Here is a 12,551-nt window from a genome sequence, read left to right as displayed (position 1 = left end):
TCCCCGTCGGTAGACTCATTGGGCTATTTCTCGTTCCAGCCAGTGCTTCACAAATGGTCTAACAAAGGCCGTGGTATCCTGTCTGTGGTATTGTGCATATAAGATCCCTTGCTGCTAATCGAAAAGAGTAATCCATGAATTGGCGACAGCATGTTTCCTCTCTCAATATCTGTGTGGTCCTTAACCATATGTCTGACGCCATATAACCATAAATAAAATGTGTTGAGTGCATCATTAAATAAAACATTTCCTTCTTCTTCCAATGTTCACTGAATCCTACAGTGCCTACCATGACTAAGCTTATATTTTGTCTTGCCCATTGCTGGAAAAATTGCTGTGGATGCCCCAGGTAGATAAGCCTGCATCATTAAGGAAAGAAGAGGAACTTCAAAGCATACTGAATGCATATTGCAACAAATATAGCAAAATCGGGTTTTTTTTAAAGGTTTATTTTATTCCTTTATTTCCATAGAAACACATGCATACAATGGCTATTCTGAATATATCACAAATATTCTCCATCCCTCATACTGCATCAGTCAGTTCTTTCCGAATGTGGCATAATACCATTAAACATGTGTGTCACTGCATGCATACACCATCTGTCCAACAGTACTAAGCCCTCAATACTCCATTTCTGAATTTCACTTCCTTGTACAAATAACAAAACACTATTATAAACATGTATCTGCACCCGACTTTGAAATTATATCCTTGGCCAACATTACTTTTAAACCTGTGAACAATTTTGTACACATATATCTCTAATGTCTTACATGGGTAATTGGTGTTGCAAATGTTATTTATCCCATCTCTTGGGACTTGAAAGTCAGCTGGCATATTTCTAGGTACAGCAACCAGTATGTACATTTTCCGACGCCAGCATCACAGAATATTTTCTGTAACACCTGTTGTACACGGCTCGCTAACTCATGTCTTCATCGTGTGGGACAGATGACTTGAATTCTGCAACAGATGACTGGGAAAACAGAGAACAAGACCGACTCAATTATTTAATAATACAAACGGGTTTCTTCAGGTATTAATGTTATGTTAACAGTCTACAAGTGTCAATAAGATTTCTTACACACCCGTTGGTGAGAACACCATGTATTATTTTTTTTATAACACATAGTTGTTTACACACGTACGTGTGTTAACAATTTCAAGACATATGACCAATGTAATACGTCCAATAAAAAAACAGCACAGTGGAAATCGATTACCTTGTGACATATAGTTCACCTGGCAATCATGTGTCTGTGACATACAAGTCAGTTACAAGTGCAAAGGGTTGTAAATATCTTTTAGTCGATAAAGATGTTAAAATTTGCTTAAAACCTGGTTTTTGAGGATATGTAAGAAATAGAATAATACATTCATGTCCGTTAGATTCCATTTATTTCACAACATGTTGTTTAAAAACGTATCAAACTTGCTTTTGCTCGTTTGATACATTTTAAAACAACTTGTTGTGAGATAAATGGTATCTAACGGCCACTCCTAAATATTTTTTATATCAGGCCTGTAGGAATGGTATGTGAAGTCAGCACAAGTACAAATGTACACATATAGTAAAATTTAAAAACATAAATATTTTGCCTTCACCGCATCCGGGTGGGGAGAATAGGTCTGGTTCCTACAGGCCTTTGTAAATCATATTATAAACAAGCTATGAGCCAAACATACATAATAATTATACTAAAAAATGTGCATGTAACAGATTCCTTGCATTTCAGCAGCAGCAGCAATGGGTTCCCTTGTCACTAAGAGTTACAATAAACACAAGTTAAGATATCCAAAAGCCATAACAGGGTTTTATCACCTGTTTCTAGACTCCGATAATGGGCACCATTTCCCACCATTCTACAGAGGCTATGTCATTTTTTATTCCCAATTTTGGAGTAAAAATTCCCAGTCTGAAGGTAAATCTCATTCATTTGACAAACCTCCCCTCCCCAATAACGTTTTGTAATGCATCATAGATATATTTATTTGAATAAACACAAGTACATGTATATAGAGGATTCGTCACGAGTATTTTTTAATATGGGAAATATCAACCGAGGCTTCGTTAACCTGTATTTGTCGAGGCTCTGCCGAGACAAATACAGATTAACAGGCCGAGGTTGATATTTCCCATATTAAAAAATACGAGTGACGAATTCTATTTATCATATCACTGTCAATTTTGTTTATTTTCCACTTAAATGATTAATAAACAAAACCCCAACGCTCGGACGTAACAATCTGTTATGACGTATGAATACATGTACATGTCAATCACTCAGCTGATAATCGGTTTGTCAATACACCTTGAAGGTTATCTATCCTTTCTGAAACTAGGTTAAAAGCGGAAACAAAGATTGTAGCTATTTAAACAATTTAATACTAATTTAACAGTTTTATATATAAACAATGAAATTATAATAAAATAATTGACAATAGCCAAATTTTTCAAAATAACTTTTCGCGGCATTTTGCCGAGTACTTTGTCATTGTCAGACATAGGCCTATCTACGTCACTGACCTATTTAAGGGCTTCATCAAGTTCAGTCTGAGTCTGTCGAAAATAAGTCTTCGTCGTTTTAGGGGGACAACAGGACTTTTAGGCTGAGCCACATTTATTACGATGTTGCTTTAGAAAGAGGTAAGACTGTTCGGTTCGTAATGTCCCCCGGTTTCTTTTCATACACTGATGTAAAACTTGCACAGAATTACATCGAGTTCTTTGGGGGGGCATTTCATGTATTGGTCTGGACTCATTGATTGATTGTAGATAGTTTTCAAAAATGCGCATGTCGTATAGGGTTTTTTTTGGCAGTATTCTTATTTTCATTTTCTGTAATGACATTACCAATCATCGTATCATCTACTTCTACAAATCTACGAGTTTTGTTTTTGGGCCTGCCGGATTGTGGCGTCTGCTTCGATGTCCGTGGATCTACCCTATCCCCTGTTTGCACTAACTAAACGCTCTGGTGACAATTCAGCTTGAATCATAACTATATAAATACCGGAAGGTAGAGTTGCTTTGATTGTAGCACTTCCTTTTTTATCGATAGTAACGCTATCTCAGACTTCAAAAGACGCCATGTTTGTTTGTCAACAATTTTGACAGGTGAAAATAGTTCTACGTTTTCGGTATATAATTTGCATAATAATGTGATTTGCATACTTATGTTCTAAATATTTGCATACTTATGTCTCAAAATATGTGATTTATGTAATGGGCATGCCCAATGCTATTCCTTAGTAGTGATATGATAAATACATATATAGCATTACTTTTTTAATTCTAACGTGGCTTAATAAGATGTTTTTGAAATGAAACTGAAAATTCCCACTTTTTGGTAAAACGATGCTAAAATTCCCAATTTCAAAGCCATGGGTGTCATGTCAATTTTTAGAAATAAAACCCTGTATAATTTAAAATGAGATGGGTTGTCATTAACTAGATATTCTTTTCTCTTCTTTTGAAGTCAGATTTGCTGTACATACAGTAATTCAGCTACCCATCTACCCCAGGGCTCGAACTTAATGGCTGCAACAAGGCCAATTACCTTAGCTGAGATACAAATTGCTGTAGATTTACTGATGGGATTTAGTTCGTCACAGGACAAACGTTACTGCTGCTGGTTGAAGGGATAATCTTTTTTTTTTAATACTGTGTTTATTTGTCACAAACGTTACTTTTTTAAAATTACTGTAAGCAGGCTCAAAATAGCCACAGGTGAGCCTTTCAAAATTGCTGTAGGTAATAAATTCTTAATTTCAGACCCTACTACCATTAACTGGTTTTTTAGACTGAAAATAAAGAAGCACCTCAAAGGTCTTCAGGATGTGTTGGCACATCTTGTCTAGGTTTTTTAAACCATCTTCCAAGACATCAGTAGCAGGTTTCCCTAAAAGAAAACATAAGTAAATAAATTGTAAAAACCCAAAGGGTTGAATTTAGCAATATGTTCCTCTAAAATTTCAATTATCACTAAATCAGTGGATTGACCAGTGGATTGTTGGTTATTTTTAAAAGCAATTAATTTGCAGAAAAATTAATATTTCCACCACAATTTTGGAAGCAATAAATTTTCCAGTCACCTTATTATTTTATTTTATTATTATTATTTTTTAATATTTATTATCCCCATGTAGGTGATGTCTGGGTTACATAATTTCGACCTATGAACTATATACAAGTAACAAGTTCTGGGCTTTAGATTCCAGTTAAGTCAGGATGATAAATGTTATGCCAAAATAGGTAGACCCAAAATAATCATGACCTAATTAAGTACAAACATGCTGACCTGAAAACATTGCATCTCAAAACCAATGATATTTAGTTCATTTAGTTCTAATTAGATTAAAACAACTTGAACAGGGCCATACTTGAACAGTGTTTTATTATGTTTATAAAAAGTAGTGCCCCCCACCCCCTAAGATTTTGATCAGGGTACGGCCCTGTTGAAATGTATTTCTGAATATATACAGCTAATAATCTCTTCTCTTTTATCTCTTCAGTGTTTTATTTGTTTATAAAAAGTAGTGCCCCCACCCCCCTAAGATTTTGATCAGGGTACGGCCCTGTTGAAATGTATTTCTGAATATATACAGCTAATAATCTCTTCTCATTTTTTTTTCACTCCAGAAAATAGCATACACATCTCAGGGTTTAATTTGTATAGTGTTTTATTTGTTTATAAAAAGTAGTGCCCCCCACCCCCCCTAAGATTTTGATCAGGGTACGGCCCTGTTGAAATGTATTTCTGAATATATACAGCTAATAATCTCTTCTCATTTTTTTTTCACTCCAGAAAATAGCATACACATCTCAGGGTTTAATTTGTATAGTGTTTTATTTGTTTATAAAAAGTAGTGCCCCCCACCCCCCCTAAGATTTTGATCAGGGTACGGCCCTGTTGAAATGTATTTCTGAATATATACAGCTCTTCGGCAGCTGTTAATAACATTACTATGTACACTACAATGACTTCGCTGCATTAAAACAGACAACAAAACCTGTTGTGCTAAAAAGACAAATTAGTGAGATCAAAAGCCGTGTAAGCTACATATAAATATGTCCCTTATTTTATGTTGAATGTGCATATGACATTTAAATGACCTAACACTACACTTACAGAACCTTTCTAACAACAAGCCTAAATGTAAAATATAACTTTACCAGGTATAACCATGTTGTAAGTACCATATGCATATGCACACAAAAAGAAATAAAAAGAAATGGCTTGATCTATGCAGGCCATAGGATAACAACTTCAAATTTCATGGGAAACACGTTTTCGGTTTCATGTCTTGTGATCATGGGAACCCATCGGAAACTGTTTCTATTATTTTTGTTGAATAGTCTTACTAGATATCATAATCATGGGATATGAAATTTCAGTTCCGTGATTTTACCGACACGTTACCAGAAACGATCGTTACTGTAAACTCTGAAGGTGTGCTATGGTTATATAGCATCAATGTGTGCACACCACACACACACACACACACACACACACACATATATTTTGGATACTTTCAAAATAGAGTACTATGTACTGACCATTTGTTTGTATTCTCAGGTTTAACTTGTTCTCTGATGGGTGGGGAATACTGTAACCACAGAACTGAACATCATCACTGAAACAATTAAAATTCAAAAGGCAAAAACAAAAGAAAGGAAAGAGATCGTGTTACAATAATTAAACTACAGTTAAAACTCTGTTCTGTTTAAAAACACAACTAGAGCACATTGATTAATTAATCATCGGCTATTGGATGTCAAACATTTGAATATCCTGACAGATAGTCTTAGAGGAAATCCTTACATTTTTCCATTAGCAAGAGATCTTTGATGAGCACTTTCCCACATACTGGATAGCATATATGTACTAGTATACAACAGCCTTTGATATATACCAGTTGTGGGATACTGGTGAGATGGTGAAGACAGACAATCAGGAAGGAAGGAAATGTTTTATTTAACGACACTCAACACATATTATTTACGGTTATATGGTGTCAGACATATGGTTAAGGACCACACAAATATATAGAGAGAAAACCTGCTGTCGCCACTTCATGGGCTACTCTTTTCAATTACCAGCAAGGGATCTTTTATATGCACCATCCCATACTGTGATATAGGCTACTCCCACTGAAAAGTTTGTGTTTGTTAAGTTTTTTGTTTAATGACACCACTAGAGCACATTGATTTATAAATCATCGGCTATTGGATGTCAAACTTTAGGTAATTTTGACATACAGTCTTAGAGAAGAAACCCACTACCTTTTTTTCCATTAGTTGCAAGGGATCTTTTATTTGCACCATCCCACAAAAGGATAGCACATACCACGGCCTTTGGTATAACCAGTCGTGGTGCACTGTTTGGAACGAGAAATAACCCAATGGACCCACAGAGGGGGATTGATCTCACACAGACCACTTTACCACTAGGCTACATCCCACCCTTCCTACTGAAAAGCAATAAGGGGTCTCTTATACACATTTGCCATAGACAGGTTAGTGCATACCATGGCTTTTAATGTACACATTGTGGGACACTTGTGGTCAGGAATTTAAATACAATCATTTCACTGCTGCTGTACTGAATGTAACATCAAAATGTGAAAATGTGGTTCCTAAACAAAAAATCTATTTAACAACACCCCAGCACATTATTTACATTCAGTGTGGAATAATCATAGCAATTAATTAGACTGAGAAATCCCCTGATGGCTACATATTAAAGGGACATTCCTGAGTTTGCTGCAATTTTTAAGATGTTGTCGACTAACAGACTTTTTAACGACTGTAATTATATATCAAATATATTTTTCTGTATAAAATATCAGTGGCTGTATATTAAACGTGTTTCTGATCGTTCTAATATTTGTACTAGGTTAAATTTCATTCTATTTCCTAAAAAACATTTTTTCGTACGTACGAAATTATTTGAAGACAAAATCCAGTTTGGGCTACTTATAAATATTAAGATGACCAGAAATACATTGAATATACAGACACTGATATTCTAAACAAGAAAATATATTTAATATGTAAGTTTAATCGTAGAAATATTTTATTAGTCGGAAACATCTTACAATGCAGCAAACTCGGGAATGTCCCTTTAACATATGTTTATCAATTATCAATAATGGCTCTTGTAATTTTTAAAGCACTTTTCTTTCAACAAGACAGACAGTACAGGTATAAATTTATTTATACATAAGTCTTTGATGTATCAACTTGAAGCTAAGAAAAGGTGGGGGAAAAAAAAACTGGGTCTAGACTACTGAAGAAGAGTGATTAAGTATTCAAGAGAATATTCCATTTTATATGACAGGCTTCTAGATTATGGTAGCCCCACTCACATGGCTAGTGATATTCAATGTTCGACTAGTAAATAACTACTATTGCTAACTACTAAAAAAAAGTCAAATGCTGCAGTTGTCTATTTTGTAAATATGAATATCCTGCCCCCATCCCAACCCCCCAATGTTAGTGTTTTTTAAGCTTTATTTCCCGTTTTAGGTGACATATCCGATTATTACTATTAATTAGTAAAATTGTATTCACTTAAAGTAAAGTAGGGATAGTGAATTTTTAATTGTGGCTAGTAGATTTTTTAAATCACTGATCCCATGGCTAGTGGATTTCATAAAAATTCTAGAAGCCCTGGATTAATATCAGACTATCAAATATTCACTAGCCATTGAGCATGGCAATAGTAGTTATTTACTAGCCCAACATTGAATATCATTAGCCACAGGAGTGGGGCTACCATAATCTAGAAGCCCTGAATATATGGTTATCAATTATCAATAATGGGTTTTGTAATTAATAAAGCACTTTTCTTTCAACAACAGTCCAGACCTAAATTTATGTATATATATATATATAGAATACTAAACGAGCTTGCCTGTAATACCACTTTTATGAAATGAGTGAACAGTTGTGGTATCTGATGAGCGTAAGTGAGTCAGATACCAACACTGTTCATGAGTTTCATGAAAATGGTTAGACAGGCAAGCTAGTTTAGTATTTTATTTATTACAAACCAACTGCAAACAAGCTGTAACGCAGAAATAAGCAGATGTCAAGACCTACTACACGTTATTTGTCTACGAATTGGGCCAGCAAGTAATCTACGACACGCTCACGTCACACCAATATTACACTAGTTAGATAGAGAGTGATTGTTATGACATGAGCAATATCTTACACTGGTGTGTAATAAATATCAGTCTTTAATGTATCAACTTCAAGCTCAGAAAGGGTGGGGAAAAACTAACTGGGTCTAGACTATTCTCTGTTTTATATGACACACTCACCTTTTTGTGATGATGTATCGAAGACCATTACCCAGTGTGTGATCCTCATCCTCCATTATGAATGTCTGGCAGGTTTCATCAGTGTCATTTACTGCATTAACCTGCAAAATGTCATTATATACATGTATGTTAGGGGTGGGGAAAAGCCTTTTTCTACTGGTCTGGGACCGATTCAGGTTCTAGGAGACCAAAATAGTTTTTTAAAACCATGTGTTTGCCGGTCCCACATCTGTCATTCTTGTCGGTCCAAGGCATGTGTCCGTGTCTATTATTGGAATGGTGGCTGGAAAAAAGTCATAGGAAAAAAGTCACAGAAAAAAGTCACAATTTAGTATAGGAAAAAAAATCACAGGAAAAAAAGTTTGGCGAGGACCGGGGACTGGTACAAAATATCACTTCAAATATTTCAACTTTTTCCTAGACTCGGCACGCATTAAACAACACACGTTACTACAGGTGTACACTCAAGACAGAGGGGTATGCGTAAGGAAGCAAAAACAAAACGGAATTTAAACCATTAACTAATTAATTAATTAAAATAAAATATTAAGATAATTTTGACCAGTGCATGTAGGCCTCATGGTTAGCACATTTTGCCAAAATTTTAGGATTTCCCACTCTGTACGCTTGGCTTAGGTACATCAAGAACTGTGGTATGTACTGCCCTGTATGGAAAAAGGCATATAAGACCCCTTGCTGCTCTGTTTGGTACAAGTACCCTATGGCTCTGTGGTGGCAGCCCTCCCCCCCCCCCCACCCCCACCCCCGACCAAGCGTGGAAATAATCAAATAGCAGTAGGTTCCATGCACCATGTGGGATCTGTTTGGCTTTTGTTTTTAAAAAATATTGTTTTGCTTAATGACACCACTAGATCACATCAAGTTATTAATCATCAGCTATTGGATATCTAACATTTGGTAATTCTGACATAGTTTTAGAGAGGAAACCCTATATATTTTTCCATTAGTAGCAAGGGATCTTTTACATATATATGCATCATCCCATAGACAGGATAGTACATACCACTGCCTTTGATATACCAGTTATGGTGCGCTGGCTGGAATGAAATAGCCAAATTTCCCACTGACAGGGTTTTTTTTTTTAAATAACAACAACACTAGAGCACATTGATTTATTAATCATTGGCTATTGGATGTCAAACATTTGGTAATTTTGAAATTTAGTCTTAGAGAGGAAACCACTATATTTTTCCATTAGTAGCAAGGGATCTTTTACATGCACCATCCCAGAGACAGGATAGTACATACCACAGCCATTGATAGATCAGTCATAATGCACTGGCTGGTACAAAATAGTCCAATCGGCCACAGACAGGGGTTTTTTTTTCAACAACACCACTAGAGCACATTGATTTATTAATCATCGTCTATTGGATGTCATACATTTAGTAATTCTGACAGTTTAAGAGAGGAAATCACTATATTTTTCCATGGCATTAGTAGCAAGGGATCTTACCATCCCATAGCTCATCAAGATTAACCTCGAATGCATGTGCAGGCATTCGAGGTTAATCTTGATGAACTACACCATCCCACAGACAGGATAGTACATACCACAGCCTTTGATATACCAGTCATGGTGCACTGGCTGGAACGAGAAATAGCCCAATGACCCACCGACGGGGATCGATCAGACTGACAGCGCATCAGTGTAAATACTTATCATAACTAGTTAGGGTTAGGGTCAGTGACAGTGCCAAAGGAAAGTCCTTCCCGCAAAAGTCTTCTGATAATACTGGTATCAATAATTCGGTAACAACAGATTAATATATCGTACAATTTTAAGCCGTCTACGTTTGCTTGTGTTTTCGGTTTCGGCCATTGTCGTTTCAATACTGGTTCTTATTTAAAATACACATAGTACATAATGTTATCCATAGAAGCGTAACATATGAGCTTAACACAGGGACAGTCTACGTAATTTTCGTTTCTTCCAATCGCGGCATGTTCGGCGGCTATGTGTACGAAGTCGTACGAAAATGACTATCGACCATGCATAGCCCGTATTGTCGCTCTTAACTGGCAATTTGAACTTTTAGATGGGGCGATATTCACGTCAGTCCGTGGACGGTGGAGATCTCGGCTGAATCTCATCGAAAAACCCATTAGGCTAATCATGATTAGGTTTTCTTCGTAATGGTAATTCAAATACCGTGGTATATGCTGTCCTGTCTACAAGAAAGTACATATAAAAGATCCATAGCATGCTGCTAATTGAAAAAAATGTAGCAGGATACATCTGAAGACTACCTGTCAGAAGTACCAAATGTTTTATATCGTTTAACCGATGATTAATTAATCAATTTGCTCTTCTTCTTTTTTTCTTTTTTTTGGTCTTTAAACAAACTTTAACTTAAACTGTTAGTGATGACTCATAGCGTGGACTCAAAGCTGACATGTTTCAAACATTTGATTTATTATTTATTATTAGACCATTTGTTTATTTATTATTTGGCAATGTTTAATTCCATGTCAAGTTGTTTAGTTTTTTTCTGGTTTGGTGATCAGGGCAAGTTTGAGTTTGCTGAGGGCAAATGAACCGAGCTCCCACAGGGAGTGAGATCTAATAATCTGTGAGAGGCTTCGAGGACATAAACACAGAACACTTTTGAAATAAGCTTAGAGACGCTTTTTCAGTGTGTGGATTATGATTTTTTTTTAAATCCTTAAAGGGACTGTTCTGATCGAGTTTGTTGCCATTGTTAAGATGTTGCCAATTACCTAATAGTAAAGTAAAGTTTGTTTTATTTAACGACGCCGCTAGAGCACATTGATTTTTTATCTTATCATCGGCTATTGGACGTCAAACATATGGTCATTCTGACACTGTTTTTAGAGGAAACCCGCTGTCGCCACATAGGCTACTCTTTTTACGACAGGCAGCAAGGGATCTTTTATTTGCGCTTCCCACAGGCAGGATAGCACAAACCATGGCCTTTGTTGAACCAGTTATGGATCACTGGTCGGTGCAAGTGGTTTACACCTACCCATTGAGCCTTGCGGAGCACTCACTCAGGGTTTGGAGTCGGTATCTGGATTAAAAATCCCATGCCTCGACTGGGATCCGAACCCAGTACCTACCAGCCTATAGACCGATGGCCTGCCACGACGCCACCGAGGCCGGTCTTACCTAATAGAGTCGTGTTAATGACTAAAATTAATATTAAATAGGCCTAGGTACATTGTTCTGCATAAAATATTAGTGGATGTATACCAGTGACTGTATATTCTCAAATGGTTGTGCTTGGTCAAACTTCATTTTATTTATATAATATAATATAATATAATCGTACACACGAAATTATTGGAAAATCAAATCCAGTTTGGGCTACTTATAAATTACATTAGAACGATCAGAAACACATGGGACATGTATACAAACACTGATATTCTAAACAAGAAGCTATATTTATGACAACTCAGCTGTCGGGTCTGTCCAGGACAGTGCATAGGTTAGGGGTCAGTGATAAGCATAGACGTACGGGATCCCATTTTAGTAGGGGGACAGACCTGTTTTTGCCCGAATTAAACAAAAGTGCTCGAATCTGGATTACAACGTTTATTCATATTAGCATTTTTGCCAGATATTTCGCTACTCATTTTACATGGATTACAACTAATATTGTGCCCCCACCCCCCTATTTTTGGTCAACGAATATATATTACAGTATACACCAAAAATTTAAACTTATTTCGACCATATGTCAAGGACCTGGGCCCCCTCTATTAAATGTTTTTGGATCCGCGCCTGTTGTGGGTAGTATAATGAAAATACATGGTGAAAAGTGTTCAAGCCAGCTCCTTTTGCTCGAATTTCTCTAATTGTTTATGGTGGTAAGTAAAAATTAAATAAAAATGGCACTTGGCACAACAATATGGACATAGACGATGAATCAGTTGGCATTTAAATAGTAACAGTTGCTGTCAGTTTTGATCGAGTTTTTAATGGTAATTAATATATGTAGGCTTTATTTAAAAACCACACAGTCGACCAAAATATCACACCACACGTACACGCACGCACACACATAAACACACACACACACACACACTCACAAACACACGCACAGTCACACACGCACAGTCACACACACACACACACAAACAAAATAGAAAAAAAACTAAACCATATATATATTCTTGAAACACCGAATTTTTTTGCCAATTTAGTGTTTTTTTAGGCGAGTGCATTTTCA

At 36.2% G+C, this 12,551-nt stretch overlaps 1 protein-coding gene across 1 annotated transcript; it reads right to left on the bottom strand.

The window, feature by feature from the left end:
* Positions 1-433: 433 nt before the first annotated feature.
* On the bottom strand, positions 434-10,211 carry LOC121376241 (DNA-directed RNA polymerases I and III subunit RPAC2-like). Its single transcript, XM_041504058.1, has 5 exons — positions 10,133-10,211; positions 8,335-8,435; positions 5,564-5,640; positions 3,826-3,905; positions 434-979 (listed from the first exon to the last, which is right to left on the bottom strand). The coding sequence occupies exons 1-5, from the start codon at positions 10,175-10,177 to the stop codon at positions 926-928; spliced, it is 357 nt and encodes a 118-aa protein (XP_041359992.1). The 5' UTR covers positions 10,178-10,211; the 3' UTR covers positions 434-925.
* Positions 10,212-12,551: the final 2,340 nt, after the last annotated feature.

The sequence above is a fragment of the Gigantopelta aegis genome, chromosome 6 (assembly GCF_016097555.1).
Source record: "Gigantopelta aegis isolate Gae_Host chromosome 6, Gae_host_genome, whole genome shotgun sequence".
Classification (NCBI taxonomy): Eukaryota; Metazoa; Mollusca; class Gastropoda; order Neomphalida; family Peltospiridae; genus Gigantopelta; species Gigantopelta aegis.
Note: the sequence above shows the minus strand (reverse complement) of the source record. Positions and strands in the feature narration are given on the sequence as shown.

Bases quoted from the DNA above. Each gene is read 5' to 3' on its own strand.
- LOC121376241 (XM_041504058.1), bottom strand. From the start codon at position 10,177: ATGGCCGAAACCGAAAACACAAGCAAACGTAGACGGCTTAAAATT. The intron at 8,436-10,132 runs GTACGATATATT...GACATTTTGCAG, and splicing joins AACGTAGACGGCTTAAAATT to GTTAATGCAGTAAATGACAC. The intron at 5,641-8,334 runs GTGAGTGTGTCA...TAATTGTTTCAG, and splicing joins CGATACATCATCACAAAAAG to TGATGATGTTCAGTTCTGTG.